General features: G+C 34.7%; 1 protein-coding gene across 5 annotated transcripts in view; it reads right to left on the bottom strand.

The window, feature by feature from the left end:
• Positions 1–20434, bottom strand: part of LOC116162958 (cubilin) — a 170492-nt gene that overhangs the window by 89374 nt on the left and 60684 nt on the right. For all 5 annotated transcript variants that reach the window (XM_031476752.1, XM_031476751.1, XM_031476753.1 and 2 more), the window contains exon 3: positions 7253–7348. In XM_031476752.1, coding sequence (XP_031332612.1) covers positions 7253–7340 — 88 coding nt within the window. In that variant the 5' untranslated portion in view covers positions 7341–7348. The remainder of the gene's footprint in view (positions 1–7252; positions 7349–20434) is intronic.

The raw sequence follows: 20434 nt of genomic DNA, 5'->3' as shown, positions 1-20434 counted from the left end.
GAAGTTCATGCGTCCTTTTTAATTGCAAAATTTAAACTTAATCGAATCTGTTAAGGTTTACACTTCAATGTGTGCACCTGTTGCATTGATTTGATTGTATACGTATATAAAATTTTATCAAACAATAACTGTAGTAAATGCACTACCATTTTTCTTTTCCAAAATTCGTTTGTACAAACAAATGCATGTACGAGTAGGTACTACCCTCGATAAGCACTTTTGGGTGTCCTTTCCAAAAAAAACTCCACCATGAATTTGACCACATCGTACAACAGTTAAGGTCGTACTAGGAATATAGGTATCGAAGATTCCAGACATTGAAATCGACTTCATGTCACACGAACTAGCATTTCAAACAGAATGAAAGGACAGGTACATAAAAGCGTAGTGCTCAGTAGTGGGTTTGTCATGTAAAAGATCCATAAAATCGAAAGCTGAGTGTTTCCAAAAACAGATTCCTCTTTAATAACGAATTGGAAGAAATACTTACCTTGCGTACCTTGCTTGAGCGTATACCCCTTTAATGCTTTGCACGTAGTAAAAAAACAGATCAACCCGTAAAATGCAAATGGAAAAACTATGAGGTTTAAAAATAGATTTTATTTTCCGTAATGCGCTTTATTACATGGCTTTTAACCGCAATTTTCGAATTTCAGTTTATTTTTACTACGTGGTTGCCTTTGAAAGTGGCCATAAATCCTCTAATAGCTAATGCGGTTTGGATTGAGCAAAGTTTGGTTAAAAATAAGTAAGCACATACCTACATAGGTGCCTCACGTAAAGTTTACATAAACGTCACTTCATCAATAAACAAATACGAAACTTTTTTTGTTTTTTATTATTTTTATATCATGTTACAAACACTATCAAAATGTAAAAGGGTAAAATTATGATAATTTCATGGTACAAAATAACAACGTTATACCTCAAAATAGAGTATTTATTTCTCCACTCTACCATCTCATATCAAAAAATATACAAACTATAAATGAATGGGGGTTGATTAGGGGTGCTATCGTAACAACAATGGTTCGAGGTAATGTTATAATTTCTATTGTCAGTTATTTACCTAAGAACGTGTAAAACTACAGTACAGGTAATCATCACTAGCGTTTACACGATTAACAACATTTATGTTTTTGTGAAAGTCCGTGACGACGTATTTGAGACATCGTGTAATTATCAGTCGACTGCGCACTTTCAGGTGGAGAAATTTGTCTTGAACTTTGCTGTTGAAGGTTCCTGGTCAGTCGCCACATTCTCCATTTCCTTGAAATTTCGTTTACCTACTCTCCAAAAAGTCCTGAATAAATCCTTTTTAGTTACTTTTTTATGTGCACCATTAATGAAACAACAAACACTACCGCGTGGGTGAAGGATGGGGAAGACGACGACGATTTAAATACTTTAAGGCTAAGAATGCGGAGGTTCTCCGATGGTCTGCCCCACTACGATGATGATGACTATGAAGACCGCTAAAAGCACGAGGATACAGCATATCGCGACGGCCACCATGGTGTGCCTTGGTGCGCCGCGTACTGCGAGAAAGCGAACAATCTGGATCCGCCCCACCCCTTCAAACGGGGATGAAATATTGATTCGGTGGCCCTTGGCGTTAGCAAATGGCCAAAGTTACAAGCTTGAGGCCGGGTGGCGACACAAGAGCGCGCTCTTGAAGTGCCAATCGATGGGTTCTACAGCAGCTCAACTTTATTACTTTCAGATTCCTATATACATGACTAAGCTCAAAGGTTTCCCGGTGAAATTTCCCCATTACAGTTACACGCTCTGAGAATCCAAAAAATGCACAGCTGCAGGATTCAATTGCACAGTTACACGCTTTCAGTAAGAACAACAGTGCAGTCTAGAGTTAAGGGCATAATACACCGTAAAAGCCAACTCCAGAAGCTTTTCACAAATTCCTTTATCCGTCCAGGTCGATTTCGAGCACACACCTTATCTACATAACAAAATAATACATTTTTGGCGTTTTCTTTTTCACACTTGCAGTAGTTCTCTCTCTGGTTTTGCTTTCCTAGATCGTTGCATTTGATACTGATTTTGCCGTTCAAAGATGAAAGTTTGACCTTTCAAAATAATTAACAGAAATTTGTCTTAGCAACGCCTGCAATCGAGATTGGGCGATATCCTATTGATCCTCTGTAATTACTAGCACCTAAACGTACAGATTAAAGGGCACTAATCTATAATACAGTATAACTACGCGTCGTAAGTGAAGCTTTTTGCTTTAATGAGCAACTTAAATTTCAAATCCTGCTTTCTGAACGGCAATTTATTCGCTTTCTGCCTTGGATTTCCCACAAAGGAGTCATACAAACCGCGCCAAACTAAACTTAGTTTATATTCGGTTAAAATCATAATTTCGTACGTCTCTTTGAATACTTTAATGTAGGTAGCATTTTTAACCGAAATGTTCGTCCTTAGTTTGATTAACAATCAAATTGCATACCGACAAATTCATTTATATGTTTTCGACATTCTAGAAAAGCATAGCTGAAACGCATATTATAGCTTTCACTTCAGTTTCGCATATATTGAAACCACCCCTCAACGTGCGAGCCTGAAGTATGCGACGGTTCTTTCTTAGACATTAGCGATTTAACACGTACAAAAGAAGTTGATAAATCTTTCAAGGATCCTGAAAAGCATTATCATCAGAGTATGACCGCACTTCCCAAAAATTCTTATTTCTTCCTTTATTGATCTACATACACTCCTTTTTTTAATATTTTCAACTGAAGCATTATTCTTTAAGAGGATAGGTACCTACTTAATTTTCAAAATTATTGCAGCGGATAGCAATCTAACTCTTTTTTTCGGAATAGACAAAATCATTGAGTAATTTTTGATTTAATGGGAAATACAGACCTACACCAAACGAAATTATAAGGAACAATGAATATATTTGAATATCGACATTTTTCAGTGGTCATCGAGATATTCACCTTTGAAGGTGAGGAGTTGAGAACATAGGACGATGTTTTTGTTGTAAGTATATTATTATTCAGGAAAGCCACCTTAGTCCGCCTTATTTTTGAAATTATGCATTAAAAGAATCAATTTACTACGAACAACAACGAAGAATGTTTGTCTCCGTTTATTTTTACAAACACAAATTTCTTTCAATTCGTTTACATTGTCGCTTATACTTATGTCTTCAGATTGATTTCTACAATACTTGCATTGGCATTTTTATTTATTATTTTATTTGCCTTTATATTTGAGTGGGCGGGGTTTGAGCCAAGGCTGCTATACCAACCCAACCTACTATACATTTACAAATATCCATGCCCGAACTCGGATTCGAACGAGGGACCCTTAGCACCACAGTCCAGCTTTAACTGAACTGCGCCACACGCGCCGTAATTTACCTACTATCCCCTACCAATCGAACTCGCGAAATTGGCTGAAATCATAGTTTGTAACTGTGAAGTATTTAAAATTAGCGCAATGTCTTTACCTAAAGATGTGTTGAAAATGCTTTTCTGTGGATGGATATTCGGTGGATGGTTTTAATAACTTCAAAGTAAATTGCTGCCTGTCAAGTTATAATTTTTTACCTAAGTATGTCAAATGCAGTTGTTTTTATCTAATAAATATTGTAAAAGGCACATGTAGCGCCCGAATCAAGTATAAAAATGAACCGAAACGAAGTGAATTTTTCAATGGTTTTCTTTTGCTTTAATCGTATGAAAATATACCTACATACAGGGCTAACATTTTGTCTGGAACACTCGATATATCTTCAAAACAAGATTTTTTAAAGACATTTTTTATGGTATCCAAAATTACAAACAGTTTGCTACCAATGTACGTGCTTTAAAATTGTGGTCAGTGACGTACTTCAACATGGTGCAGGGGGCATATTTTTAGTGTATTTTCCTCAAAGTGAAAAATCGCTATTGGCTGCACTTTGTCGTCCGTCCGTTCGTCCGTCACCCGTACGCCTTCTACACCACTGAACCAATTTGGGCGATATAGGGCTCATTTGGAAAGGCTTGGTCCAAGGATTCCGTGCATACTGTATAGACTTCGACGATAGGCGGCTCTTTTGAAAGAGAATGGGGTAAGGATATCGTGCCTACCGGTATTTTTTCCTGGTCCTAGCATTAATATTATTAGGAGGAAAAACGCTCTCGTCATTTATGTTTGCATAACGACTTTTTAAACTTGTTTGCTATTTATCCTTTTTCCTTTTCTACACGTCGCGTCGCATTTACTATCATGCCATACATCATTTATTTTACTGTATCTTAATTTTAATTTTATTTCACACTGTACGTAATTACATTTTGTTTGCCTCTACTCTTTGTTGAATTTAAGTAGCACATCACTTGTGTCCTGCATACTAATTTATCACTTATGTGTTTAACCTTTTCGCTGCTAAATTAAAAATTCGAGTGTAAACAGCCTGTGCTGAATTAAAATTGTACAAAACGTATATTTACGTACGTCGCACTGAGAGAAATCGTCGCGCGTATATATACGTCATCAGCAGATTGATTTGCAGCACCCAGCACGTGCATATACGTGCACAGCAAGGTCAGGAAGTAAAGCTCAATGTATTTTATCGGAGGGGCATCAAAATTTGTTTATTTATTTTTGTTTTGATTTTTTTATTTTTTATTTAATTTTTTTATATAAAAAAAAAATAAAAAAAAATAAAAAATAAACCGCAGCGTCCTACTTCGTCAATCCAACGTATTCATCCGCCATCTACTGATTGACTTATGGATAAAACAATTTATCAAAAGTCTGAATAAATAACTACTACAACAAAATAAATGCGCACACGTGTTACCTGAAACCGTTTTTAGCGTACTGGACAAAACTAAATTGAGTCGTGTTGGTACTCGTTGGAAAGCTCACGAAATGGGCTTTCCGATGGTGTGCAAATGATTGCAGCACGTTAATATACGGAGCTAGCACAGAATTTTAAACAGGTACAACGTATATATACGTACGTCGCACACAGATTCCGCATTTTCAGAACGTATATATACGTGCGCAGCAGTGAAAAGGTTAAAATTATTTTTATTTTAATATTTTATTTATATTTTAATTTACTCTGTTAACCTTGTTTAAGCTTTTATTTTGATTATGCTTGTGGAATGTCACATTTACCATTGATTTATATTTTTTTCAATACGATGTAGTTGCTATTTTAGGTTTGTCCTGTTTGCAACTCAAATTGATTAAATAAATAAATAAATAAATTTCCATTACCCTTCTTCTCCAAACCAGGTCCTATGCTTTCTCGAGGTCGAAGACTACCTACTACTACAGTGTGCTGCTAATTTAGGAAACCGGTTCGCACCTCTGTGTCCAACTTAACAATAGGATCTATCGTTGAGTGTGTTGAAGCCGATGATTAAATTTCAGTTTCAAATAGTATTATTTTCATTTTTGTGTAGATGGAGCATGCATACGTTGATTTAATTTTTAGTTTGGGAAATTGTGATACATTACTGATAACATTTTTCAATTCAATAGTTGTTGTTGGTAAAGTGCTATTGCGTGTGAGGTGTTTTTTGGTCTTTTGGCGTCGTTGGTAGTGTTGGGCATTCGCTTATCTGTCAATTAATTAAATCTTCTCCATCCTGTTTTCTTCCTTTCCCTCGCCATATTCTCCTTGTACCAGAAAAGAAAAAAAAGAAAAAAAATAGCAATTGAATGACGACAGGTAAGTGATATATTTTGCCTATTTCAATTAACTAAAACAGAGTGATTTTTCCTAAAACCACTTTGGCGTGTAGTGATTATGTTATTTGTTTCCAAATAGGTACCATATTAGACGATATTAATCATTTTTCCAAAGAGTTTACTCATGCAGCATGTGAGCGAAATTGGCCTGTAATTTTCTGAGTTGTGTTTTCCACCTGCTTGGGAAGTTATATTGTGTCCAGATGAAATTGTATATTTCCAATAAGTCTTGTTTTCCTTTATTCGACAGATTCTGTAGTAATATGTACTATATGCCATCAGGTCCTGGGCTGGTATCTTTTTTTACGTTTGTAAGGCAGATTCGAGTTCTAAGAAACTTAATATATTGTGTTTGTATTATTCCGTGAGCGTATCAAAACATTTTTTTCTATGTTCTGTTTGGTTTCTAAGAAGAGTTTCTCATAAATATTACGTTTATCAGAAATGGTTCTCTGATCTGAAAGTTGCTCCACTTATCAAGAAAGCTTTCAGAAGTTCCTTTTGGATTACAAAAATACCTACCTAGTAGATAAAGGAGGGAAAAGAATAAATTAAGCAACGCTTCCCTTACTACATGGCCATCGCTCATCAGAATTCGATAATCAATTTGAAGTTCAAAGTGAATCCAATCGTACTTCCTCTAAATCTAATTCAAAGACTTTATTTGTTCTCAAAGCACGCGTAACAAAGAATCAATTTATTATTGAACATAAAAAAAACATTCTTAAAACACATTTTTACATCTATCGTTGAACGCGCGCGGAAACTGAACATAAAGAAAAAGAATTTCCGTATACTCTCACGCCAAATCCCCGTTATTGATAGGGTTTTCCTTTGAAGGTGAGTATACGCATACCTCAATATATCTCCCCTCGACTTTTAATGTTTCTTTTGAGCAAACAACATGCAAATAGATTTTTGTAGGTTTGTGCGCGCTCCTCAAACAACGATTAAAGAATGCGGGCCCGCGTGAGATGTGAATGCTTTTAAGCTTGGAAATGTTAGAAAAAAGGTGTGACCTACATTATTTTCACAAAAACGATATCCTTGTACAGTATTTCAATTTGAATTACAATGATAAGTGCTTTTAAACAAATTTGAAATCCGAAATAAGATGCAGTTCTGATGGTGCGTCAAAAGTATATGTTTTTTGTTTTAAAAGAATATCAATATAACACAGTAATATTTCATTTCAATGTTTTCATCTGCATCATGCTGTGTATTACATTTCCCCAAGGAACGTTCGGAAAAATCTACGGCGCTCCAGAAACAACAGCTGGAATGAATCTAGTTCTACGCTTAATCGGTAAATGAAATGAAATTATATCTCCAAAATACTTCATCAGTAACAGAACATGCCTGAGGGCTACGCCCTTTAAAATCGCAACTTTCTACGGTGCGGATGTTCAGCAAAGTTAGTAATCGGCACCTATTTCTCAGATAAACATTTATTTCCATTTATAAACAATGTAAACGTTTAGGTATACAATTTCCGATTTCGTTATGGAACTTAGTAATTTGTACTTACCGCTTGTAATATGAATACAAATAGCTTGTAAGCAGAAGATCGACAGAACAAAACTTCTCCCTGAGGTGTGCCGGTATGCTGGGGCCATACTGTGTCCTGAAAAGTCAAAGGAAACTGTGTAGGTGGTATAGTTCAATACTACATGCTTGCCTAGTATTAAAAATTTCATTAAAACAATACTTTGGGACGGTTTGATCTCGTTAGTATTTTTTGTTTGTAACACCATGTAGAGAAGAAATTGTTTACTGTACATTGGTACCTCACTCAAGCTTTTGTTTTATATGCGGTGGTGTTCATTAGCATTTGTGTGAAGGACCTACCTACACTGCGAGTACTATGCGATCAAAATCAATTCTGTCGAGTCTTCTTTGGAATATTTGTTTGCATGGGAAATCGTACTTTAAATTGAACTTCAAAAGGCGACTGGACAGCAACTCATTTTTGATCGCCCGTTCCTCTAAGCGAAATTGTTGAAACACGTACCTATTAACAATAATTAATAGCAATTGTAACAGAAAGTAAAAGTAGTAAAATACTAATGATTTCATATTCAGGCACCTTCTATACTTGGCACGATTTTCAAAAATTAAACAATTTTTGAATTTTCTTTTTTGTAACAAGAGAAGGTGAGACTTGAAGCAAGTACGAGTATGTTGATGTTTTATATATAGGCATCGCAAACCGTATGTTATACCAAAGATCAGTACACTTAGCTACTGGTACCGGCACGTAAGAATATCATCATATCAACAATATCGACGTTGACGGTTTCGAAGCTATAAATTCTTTTAAGGCATATATGTAGTTCAGAACTGAATACACATAATTTGATTGTGCAACAAAAACACTAACAAAAATAAAAACTTACGTTCAGGCGCGGCCAATCGCTTAATATGGGATCAAAGTTTTAACTTGTAAAGAAAGCGTTCGGGTGGGTAATCAAAGATATCCGTTGACAGAGGAATATGTACGAGTAGAAATGTGCAACTTAGGCAGACAACTTACTTAGTAAAGAAAAGTGCAATTTAGTCGTATAAATCGTACCGTTACTAAAAATGTAACTCACTATCGAAATACTGCACTACAAGGTAAATTCTTTCTACTTAACATTAACTACTTGAATTAGAGATGTAATATTTACAAGTAGCCTTTATAATCATAATATACATGTTAGCGCTGGGGTGATTCGGGGACAGACATAATTAATCTAGACGTTGCGATGTTACATTGCACTCTATTTGGATTAATTAAAATTAAACCGTCTTGAATATAATTAACTTTATTATAATTTTATTATTTATTAATTCATTCCAGTCACCTCTAGGAGAGACCAGGTAACCATCTGCCGATTAAGAATAGGACACACGAACATCACTCAGTCCTATCTCCTAACGGGACAAAGACGACCGCAATGTGAAAACTGCAACACAAGACTAACATTGAACCATATTCTTACTGAGTGCCCATTGTTCGTTCAACAAAGGCAGAACTTTCTTGTGGGAGAGAATATGAGGGATATGATGACAAAGGAAATACTTAACGTCCTAGAGTTTTTTAAGCGATCGGGATTAAAGGATCTACTTTGAACACCAAATAATAAGAGGCGGTAGCTAATGACCTTGGTTGTCGATGCCTAAATCCATAAAAAAAAAAAAAAAAATTAATTAATTGTTCTTTTGAACTGAAATAGGGCAGTTTTAAAGATTAGCTACAGTTGAAAGTGACACAAAAGAGCCTCGACTGTGGTTCTGTGAATTACAGAAAATTTTACTGCTGCTACTGTTACCTAGTGTGGCCAAAAATGATGCTTTAAATGAGCTTGACAATGATTTCTTGATAACTAAAAAATAACTGAAATTAATTTTGATCTAAGTAATCTAAAGTATTAAAATATTGAAATACCACATTTAATGGCCTACCTTCTATGCATTTTTGTGCAGTCTGAGAAAGACGTCAATGAGTCTAAAAACACGTATAAAGCTACTAACATTCCAAAATTTTTGCGGGGGATTCCATACCCCCGGATCTAACGCGAAGGGGAGCCACAGAGATAAATAACAATCACAAGTAGGCCACCAGTAAAAAGATGTTGGGAAACACTGCTTTACACTATGGTACTGCCCAATATTGGCTATAATTTCGTAATTATAAAACAAGGAAACACATATTTACATATTTAGTACATATTGCTCCTAAATAGTGCATTTAAAATGAGACATTGGGGAGAAAATTAATTAAAAAATTGTAATCCGCGTCTTATCAACCTAATCTAATAAAGCTGCATGACATACAAGAAATTAAAATTAACTACAAAGACCTTCTTTGGAAGGTAGTAATTAGCAAATGACAAATTAGTATCTAAGTAACGAATCTACAATAATGAATAAAGAAGTCATTCAGAGCAGCACGCAAACGTACACCCATTCACGCAAAATCGCAAAACAAAACGATCAATCACGCACCTGGGACTTGGGAGAATAATTATTTAAAAGTTGTGAAATAGTCTCTAACGATAAAACCTTGGCTGTCCGATTGCAATTCTTTAGAGCAATAAAAATAGTTCATGACTGATCCAATTACAAGAAGAAATTGTGGGTTTTTTAAATTATTCAATTAAGTGTCTTTAATCAAAGATCCCCATCTTGCCATGGATCTTGTATTCTCTGTTTTCAGTGCAAAAAATTGTCGTATACTGTATAGAATAGCCGGTTGTTCGTGTTAACTTTCAATTACTGCACGTAATGCTTTATTTGTCACTAATTATCAAATTCGATTTTTATTAACCCTCCGTGTGTTACCCTTTCCGAGTGACAGAGGTGTCACAATTGGAAGCTATATTTACTTGACTACTTATTTTGGTCAGAGAATCCAATGTAGAAAATGGACTGTTACTACACCCTCACGTGTATTTTCGTAACTTGCAATAGAAATTTTGTTATAGCCGCATATCTTTTGAGTAAAACTTCGAGCGCCAAAAAGATATATGGATGATATACCAGGATCGAGCAAGGGTTTTTATCACCTTGTTTGGTTATTTTCCCAACAAAACAATTTTGCACATGTTGGACCCTAAACAGGGTGTATGATTGGATTACGCACCATAGGTGGTTCAATGGTAATTTCTTTATATATTGAAATATTTTCTCCACTAATTAATACTAATAATACAAAGTTGTAAATAAAGGTTTTGCAGATTGTATAATTCTGCGTCTATTTATGTGTTAACTTGTATTTTTTTGTTGTGGGAAATCGGAGAAATTAAGGAAATTATAAATCAATTTTAGTAAAAATCACTCGTGCCGTGAAGCTATTGAAACAAAAATTCGTCCGTGCGGCATACTAGAAAATTATATTTATTATTTTGGGGGCATACATTAATGCTGACACCTTTACAAAACTATTATAGGTTAAAAATTATAATAATCACAAAACAATTTATTGAAAAAATGAGAGACTTATAATAAATGTTCAAATAAGTTGCTATTTGCGGTTAAACAATATGCTAAACTGGCGTAAAAGGCTCTTCAGACATTTGCGATTTGATGAGGGGTTGTGCTAGCACACTGATTTGAATTGAAATTAATTTAATTAATTAATTAATTAATTAATTAATTAATTAATTAAATTAATTAAATTACATGAGGACAAAATTTCTCCAACTACAAGAAACTTATTTTCATCATTCTCATAAATTAATTAGGAAAAAAAATATTTCGATATAAAGTAATTAGCATTAAATCCCTATGGTACGTAAACCGGTTTCTACACCTTGTATAAATGTCATGTCTTAAACAACGTAGTACATGAGAAAGCATCAAAGATCGTTCGGAGAATATAAAAAGAAATGACTAAAGCAGTGGTTCTCAAAGTGGGAATTAAAACAATTATAAAAATGAGTATTCCTTTTTTTATTACAATTCTGTTTTTGAGTCTCTATTTTATTTATTTCAATGGTTCATAAATCATTAATCAATCATATTATGCTGGTATTGCATTACGTCTCACTTTCTCACTCTTAAAACCCCCACTTACAGCCCAGTTACACACCTTTCGTGCTTTTCCTCTGTAAGTAGTGATCTATATCTAATTAGCTCTTTGGCCACTTGGAGATGTCCGAATACCCATGTTAATATCTTTGTGTTGAAGGCGCATGAGTATAATCTAATTTCTCCGGTAATGTGTACAATACACATATCCTCTCTCCCAATTTTTGCGATAAAATCGCCAATAATAAGCTGTATGTGATATCTAGGTATACTCCGAAGTATTTCTTCCAATTGCTCGTAGTTGTAGTACTACTGCAGTGCCGGATTTACCACTAGGCCGACTAGGCCGCAAAGAAAAGGGCACCGCAGCGAATTGTACAACAAAATTATATACACCGCGGTGTGGATCTTAAACACTAATGCAACATTATCCAACCAAATTAACAACGAGACATTTTTCAGTATTAGAGAATAATATGAGAACTGAATGATGTAGAAGTTTATTTGTGGTATTCTTAATATTTTTCTATTAAGTAGCCTATTACAGTGTATATTATTTTGCTGTTACTCATAATGTTTTTTAAAGTTCACTTTTTTTGAGTCTGCATTTTTATTTTTGCCTTTATTTTTGAATGGGCGGGGTTTCAGTCAAGGTTGCTCTACCAACCCAATCCACTATACATTTGCAAATATGTATACCCGAACCCGGATTCTAACCAGGTACCCATAGTACCGCAGTCCAGTTTCAACTGAACTGCGTCACACGGTTTTTGGTGTCGTCTGTACTTCCAGCCCCCCCTTCCCCTCCCCATGAAACAAAGAAGATATTACCATGCTCAAATTAGGGAAAGTTGCGCAATTATGAGTTATTATTATGTTTTAAAAAAACATAAAATTCCGATTACTTCCGAAGATATGCCAGGAAAACTTAAATTTGCTATTTCGTTTTTATTTTTTTTCTGATGTTAGGTATTTGACAGATACAAACACTTTCTTATTGACACTTTTTGAGCTCTAGAAGACACCGCTGAGGGGTTTTCCATGTAACGTTTCGTTTCAGAGAAATTATTATCAACTCTATTTTTCTGGTATCTAAAAAAAGTAATACTTTACGAATACATAATTTCTTTCAGTTTACAAAGTTGCGCCACGCTTAATCGTTAACCAAATATATTTACACGAAAACCCGTACAAAACCCTTCTACTATCCGATGCTTAGTTCTATTTTTATACACGATATCGTATCCAGGTCCTCCCCCCGGTGATAAGAGCACGTTTCAAAAATAAAAAAAACTGTGTTACTTACGTTTTTAACTAAATTGCCGGTATTTGTTCCAGACAAATTGATGTATCCGCACTTACACTTTTCAAATGTTCACTACAATATGCAACTTTCCAAAAATAAAACTCTATACGTCCCAAAAGTGGTGGGTGTAATATCGGAGTACTAAAATTTACAATAACTCACAACTACAGCAAGTGGCGTAGTCCCTCATAAATATTAAATTGTAATATGTCCATTTACGAATTTTTAAGAAGATTTTAGTTATTGTGAGGTAATTTTATATTTTGTCACTAAATTATGAAATTTTGTTATTTGAGTTTATTTTTTTATATGAAATATAAGTAGCCATATCACGGATTTCAAACTCACATTGCGAGTTTGCCGTTAGCGAGAAACCCTTGTTGAATTCAGTCGTGGAAGTGGGTGTCTTACTGTGATACACCTCGGGGCAAATTACAAGAAAGTGTCATAGTTTTTTAAATAGAAACAAAAGTATGCGAGCGGACAATTCGGTAGCTAGCCGTTACATAATGTACGGATCTAAAGTTCTCTATGTTCATTTAGAACAGATTTAAGACGATTGCCAAAATTAAGAAAGTATTATTTTTAAGAATAACAAGGAAATGCAGAATAATAAGGGAATGTGTATTTCTTGCTAGGAAGTACAATGCAAACGTAGTTAAACAACACTAAGAAATTATTGACGCGGTTCAAACTTCAATATACGTCAAAACGCATGGCATAAAGCAACGTTTCAAACGTCCATCACCAAAGAGGCCACGATTAGAATCTGACTCTTCTATTTAACAAGTGTTCCCTTTCCTCACTTCCGTTCCTCCTTCTTTTTCAAAATATTGCGCGTCTTCGAAAAATCAAACTGCAACTGTGTTTTCTTATCGGCGATAACACGTCCCTATTCCGAAATTTAATTCGCGTACGCAGCGATAACAGCTTTAATCGCAACGACTAGTGTGTCACAACAAATGGTACGCATATAACCGAGTTTTTAACTGAGAGTGAAGACTTTTTGGCAATTTCTTGTACGTGCAAGGTGCAAAGAGAGCCACCTATGACAATACTGGGAAGTTCCTCAAGAGAATTACTCATCATTTACACCAAACAGAAACAGGGTCATTATTGAAAATATGGGAATTTGCTATTCAGTGAAATATTTATTCAGTTCGTTTTATCGTTCTTATTCAATTAGTAAAATAAACGAAGTGTTGCACAACGTTTCGGTTCCAAGGAGGATGAGAAGCGAGAACCGTCTTGAGCTATCTCAGTGCATTTTCTTCAATGTTTAGCGTATTTTGGGCGCAACATAAAAGTTGATCACTAATAAGTAATCATATATATTCCCGTTTATGCCGAAGCGAGGAACATTGTAACTAGTGATGTTAAATTACAAGTGCGTAATATTTCGTGCAAAATTACCAATTGTTTTTGATGTATTTTATGTAATTTATGTAACTTACCATTATTTTTAAAGGCCGTAATTTTACAGTAAAATTACCAGTAATTTATGTTTTTTAGGTAATTTTCAAATATTTTTGTAAAATTACCTGTCATTTATATTTTTTATGTTTTTTTTAATATTCCATAAATCTTTTTGAATTTTGTGAGTGTTGTTAAATTATATATTTTGGTGTATTAAATAAAATACCCAAACAGTAGGTATTTCGCCATCACACGTCGTCTGGAAGAAGTTCTAGATCGGGAATTAGATGCTGTATCATCTTCATTAAACCAAACTAGATTCAACGGTGAATCGTTAATGTTGGTAGTACCGTTGATGATCTATGGTAGTACCGATCAAAATGTATCAAATAGGTATCTATTACTTAAGTAACTTACAAAAATTACGGTTTTTTAAACAAAAAACGTAAGTTACGTAAATTTCATAAAAGACATAAAAAAACCGACCTCTTGTAAGTTACGCGTAATATAACCGTTTTTTATGTAACTTACAAATCGTTATTTTACAATCCACATCACTAATAATTGTAACGCAATTCGCTACATATGGCCCCTTAGTCGGGGAGATGAATCGCCGTAGCGTCGAGCTATATTGTAAAAATATGCAGCCCTTACGTACATTTTGGTACCTATGAAAGATCAAAACGATTTTTCTTATTCACTTAGTCACCCGCAATACAAGTAAATAATTGCTCGGGCCCTTGTAGAATTCAAATAATTTCATTTTACACGAAAATCACTAATAAAGTAGTAAATAAATGCTGCTACTTTGTCGTGAATATTTTAGATCAGCGTGTCTACTAACGGAAGTGAAACATCAAGCGACACTACCAAAATGTCTCCGAATTCCTTTAGCTTCTCCAATAGTAATAATTTATACCTATGTGCTTGGTCAGGAAAACATTCATTTCGTTACAACGTCGGCTGTAATTATATTGCCCTACTATCTATAAATTCGATATAATGAAAATGAAAGAAGCTATGTCAAATTAATTTAAGCTCTGTGATAATTATGCTCCCATTTTGTTCCATTCTTTGTAATTGCAGCACCTACACTAATCATGTTTTGGGTTCAGGTCTAAAAAGGAAATTTCCTTTTTGTTCCCTAATATAAGAGGTATTTTCAATTCGGTAGATACTGGAGTAAGCGGTTCAGTTTCGAATAAACGTGAATGATGAAATATTTAACGCTGACTGATTGATTTGTAACTTTTTTTTCGTAAAAAGAGGAAACTTTTACTGAAAAATCCGAATCTAAATCAAAATTCCTTTCAACGAATGTCTGAAGTATAGTTTTCAGATATGGCATAAACTTGCGAAGTGTTTCATCTTTATTAAGAGTGGCTTGCTTTAGAAACCTAAAATAATAACTTTTCCGTCAGCCAACTTTCGCAAATAAAACAAAATGAAGTTTTCAGTGCGGTTCAGTATGTGAAGCATTGAAAGGATTGCAGGGTTTTTTAGTGCGAGTAGTTCAAGAGAAAGGAAGACGCGGATTTTCGGTCTACACATTTTTTGTTCGTTCCACTTCGTGGTTTAATGGAGTAATTTTCACTAAAACTAGCTATAGGTACATATAACTTCCATATTACGTTTCTGTCAATACATGTTTAAAACTTAGTCCTACTACCACACGTGTGCTCACTTTGAAACTATATATTAATTTGAGTGCTTATCACACAAGCCCTGTCGAACTATAAGTTTATTACTTATGACGTGTAACATAATTTTAACCGAGGAACTGATGTAGGTCTGAAAATCAATGTGGCATATCTACCTTTTACAAAAAGTAATGGTGAATCAATTTCTCTAACATGAGAGATGAATATATTTTTTGACATTTCAATGTCAAGTTCGTAAAAAGTCCTATGTTCGAACCCTTTTTTGTTTAATTTACGTTGTACCTACATTAAATGCCATTTTCGAATAGATAATACCTACAGTTGATTCAATCAATTAACATCTATGTATTTCCTTTGGAATCCCGTTTAGTTTAGATGTGGTTAATTAAATACTACAGGTTTTATTTACAATAGTTCTTTATTTTGGCCATCCGAATACACCTTGGTGCACATAATCGACTTCCTTTGCTCTATAAACTATGTAAATTATGTTACGCACTCAAAGTGGCTTCATGGTAGCACAGACATATTAAAAACCATGTACTTTGAATATTTTTATTCCACTCCCAAATATGGAATTATGTTTTGGGGAGGCAGTAGTGGATTCAATCTGGCTGTGAGACGTTTGCTTGTTGATTGAACCTCTTACTCCCTCGAAATTTAAACATTGCATTTCAGATCTCGATATTACTAGATGTCGTATTTGTAATATTTTGACATCATTTATTAAATCACCCTCGATTGTGCAACAATTATTATTTATGTTCTACGTACGCTGTAAATTATTTTATGCTTTAGCTTAATAAGACCATAACAAGAATATCTTAGTCTGCCTTGTTCCCTCTTTCGGTAAGTATTCTCTCTCCTCTGTTTGAATTTACTAAAGACTGTGCCGGCATTGTTTACTACGGTGCAACGCAGTACCAAGTTGCACTGCAGTAAGGTATGTTAAAATGTACGCTGCGTTTGCTTTAGCAATCGTTACTGCTTTACAACGCTGCTGTAAGCTGTAGTGTAGTGAGCTTTGACCGCCAAGAAGGCGATGTAACTAGGACATTATTTACCACGCTGTAAACAATGTGCTTGATTTATTTAACCTTACAAGTGATGACTGAAGAGTAATGGGCTAAGAAAGAATAAACAATGAGAATAAGAAAAATTAATTACCTTTAATAACTGAATACATTCACAAATTTAAAACTCAAAAAAATGTTAATCGTTTTTGCATTTGGTCTATTATGTGGTATGTCCAGCCCCAGATTGTGCCGTCGTTTTTTTGTTTGATTGTTTTCAAGCGCAGAAGGACGTATAATTTTCTTCGGCTGATTGCAGTGGCCTGAACTCCGATTTTACGGGTTCCTTGGGATTGTTTAACGCTGTGAATGTACCTAATTTAATATTTGCATCGGAGTCGAAATTTGTCTAAGGACTTCGTTTAATTTCAATATACCGTTTGCCATCTCGGGTGTTCTGCAATTTTTTGCAACGTCTCTAAGTTTTTCGAAATGTTTAAATAACTCTTCAACTGGAGATAAATGAACTCCATGTAGGTGCTGAATCGGTTCGGTCAAGCCATAATATTGTAGGTAATATTGGAAATACAAGAGCCAATTAAAGTAGGTATATATGCTACCTACTAATAGGTATAAAATAAAACAAAAGAACCATATTGGTACCTTCCCTCCACCGTGTAGGAGATAGATGCGTAAATAATTTTTTCCAAAAAAACCTGCGCCCCTACAAGTTAACAAGTTAAAACTAAACAATTTTAATCATTTGCGAAATAAGCGCTGGCATCTGCATAGATAAGACTGAATGCATCATTTCTGTTGCAGTGCAGTAAACAATGTCTTACTAACTATCGCCTTCTTTGCGGCCAAAGCTTACTACACTACAGCTAACAGCAGCGTTGTAAAGCAGTAAGGATTATCAAATCAAACGCCGCTAATATTTTGCCATACTTTACTGCGATGCAACCTAGTACTGCGTTGCACCGTAGTAAACAATGCCATTACGCATCCGGTTTACCATACCTCCTTTTACTTCGGTTTGGCTACTGTACGAGAACCCCATTATTCACCCCACCCAAAGTAACAGACTTCACTAGCACACGGCGCTGTTTCGTTCTTACTGAACCATTGGGACTATTTTAAATCATGTACCTACGGATCTTGTATTTCAATTATAACTAAAAATGAATTCGCAAACTCAATTCACTTGAGTTTTCAATCCATGATAAATAAACCTCTCTAGAATATGCTATGATTAACTGATTGTGATGGGGGTAATATTATTGTGTACCCATTTAACCCAGTGAGCGGTCTTTAATAAAATCTGTGTTTTATCCACTTGAGAAATTAATTTCCTCGGCCAACTGTTCTCGCATGGATAAAGAACCGTATGATATACTTGAATATTTCACTCATATGTAATAAATCCCATGTGAAGTGTGCAATTATCGCTCAATCACACTGTCCATATCCATGGCAACTGACAACTCATTTGGACACTTTCATAATACACCGACAATATATAAATAGGTAACGTCAGTTTAACAAGTAATGTTTGTTCGGGAAATATTCCTCCAAATTACTCTCGTGCATCAAAATAAATCTGATAAGTTTTTATTCAAGCATGTTGTCAGTAAAAAACTGCATTCGGTCATTTTCATATTTTGTTAAAAGAGCCCTCCACCTTCGGTGTCGTCTTTAATTTCATCTTTGAATTCATCTATGATTTCATCTTTGAATTCATCTATGATTTCATCTTTTTTTTTCTTTTTTTTGTTTCATCTATGATTTCAACTTTCTTTTTCGGTGTTGGGCTCTTTCGCCAAAATATGAAAATAAACTCATGCAGTTTCGGTCTGAATATCGGAAATATCAGCCAGCATATCCTGTAGGTAACATCATTCCAGGTTATTTTATAAGACCTGAGAATTTTTTTATTTCAAATAGTGACAGATTGTGACACTTTTGTTGAGCGATTTTAATGTTTTTTTTGTTGTAAATTTAGTCGGTAATTATTAATATCATTTAAATCTATTTGTTGTATTTAGTTTGTCTGATAAATTTGAAACGGGTGACTTAAAGAACATTTTATCGAAATTTTTATGTTAGTTTCAAGTGTTACCTGGTCAGGTGTTGATAAAAACGTGTTATCGGAGAAGAATTAATTGGTTTTTCGATAAACAGTGTCACGTGCGATATAACCGATGCAGGTGTTTTATCAGTTTTGGCCAGAGACTTGTTATAACTAGACCGCGCGTAACGTAAATTTTACTATAAACGCCTGTTGTCAAGATAGGATAGGCAACCAACTGTTCATCGCGGGGCAGACGTACGTTCTGCAGCTTGCTTTAGCCATGTTTATTCTAAATTTTAGTAGCAAAAAAAGATAACATATAGCTGTTAACTGGTTTAATCGAATTTATTGGTATTTTATTTGAACTAAATTGGTATATAACTGCCTTACTCTAGTCCTAATTTGATTTATATGTTTATTTTGGTGGTGAACACGTATGGGAAAATATACTCTTAAAACTAAAAATGTAAGTAGTAAGATATGATTATTTAGCGGATTTTGATTCAATATATGCCTATCCAGCAAATGGGCTGCACTGAAATGCCAAATTTCATGCTTGTTACGTGCAACAATCCTCCACGATTTTTTCTAGTTAAAAGCATTGAATGAAAATATCGCATCTGCACATATGGAACATTTAACAGACTTAACTATTTTTCTTGTAACAAAACCTGAAATATACTTAGTACCAGTAAGTACTTAGTTACGTCTATACCTAATAGGCAAATGGGTATTGCCGTTGTCTTGCTGGTAAAGGATGTCGAATAATAGTTCTACGTTATTTTAAGTGAATGGGAAAGTCGAAAACACTCGGTATTGCATTATTGTTTAACAGCTTCGTCGGTACCTTTCTAAAATCGGCTTCATTCCCCGCAACTGCACTATGGCGGGAGTAAATTTTTCTCTTCGAATGGCTCTGATCCATTGGCCCTTTAAACTTTTATCCGTTGAAAATCAGCATTATCAAATTAACCTAAGTTTATTGGTTTATTCTCAACAGAAATTTATCTGTTCACTAATTCGAGCTAATCACGAGAATGATTAATGAACGGAACATCTAAAATAACAGCTTATTTCATTATATTGCATAAATCATCTCAGCCATTTTTGCCCCGCGGTGCATTGTGTGTTGCATACTGTGTCGACAACACCTTAGATACGTTAAGCGCAGTCTAGTTATAGCAAGTCTCTGGTTTTGGCGGTGTAGAGGAATTTTCGAATGTCCGGAATAACGGTTGACTGTCTAACCGATGCGAGAGTATAATTGTCACGTTTTCGTGATAGTCCAGCCGGCTATGTAAATTTAATTAATCGTCCTACTGAGTTAAATAATACGAGTTTAATGTTGTGCACGAAGCCGGAATTTCGAATTTACAGATTATCGAGAATGAAGAAATTGGAAGTCTTTAGTACAAAGTCGCCTTCGAGTCAGTTGTGGTGTATTAAAAATTTCTGATCTGCATTCGTGTTGATCTTCTTGTACTGAGCACTGACCAATTTATTGGATTAGTAAAACAGAACTGTGAGACATTTTTAAGATCTCTTAATTTGTTTTTAGATCTACGGTTTGCAAACGGAGTTTGTTCTATTCAAAAGGCACTGCTAGCCGTAAATGCTTCGCATAGGATTTTTTTGTATTTAATTTTCTAATAATAATAATAATAATACATTTTTGTAATTAGCTTCCTAGCATGTGCTAGGTAGCTATTGCGATAGCCGTTTTTTGAAC

This window comes from Photinus pyralis, unplaced genomic scaffold (genome assembly GCF_008802855.1).
Source record: "Photinus pyralis isolate 1611_PpyrPB1 unplaced genomic scaffold, Ppyr1.3 Ppyr1.4_LG2, whole genome shotgun sequence".
In the NCBI taxonomy this organism is placed as follows: Eukaryota; Metazoa; Arthropoda; class Insecta; order Coleoptera; family Lampyridae; genus Photinus; species Photinus pyralis.
Note: the sequence above shows the minus strand (reverse complement) of the source record. Positions and strands in the feature narration are given on the sequence as shown.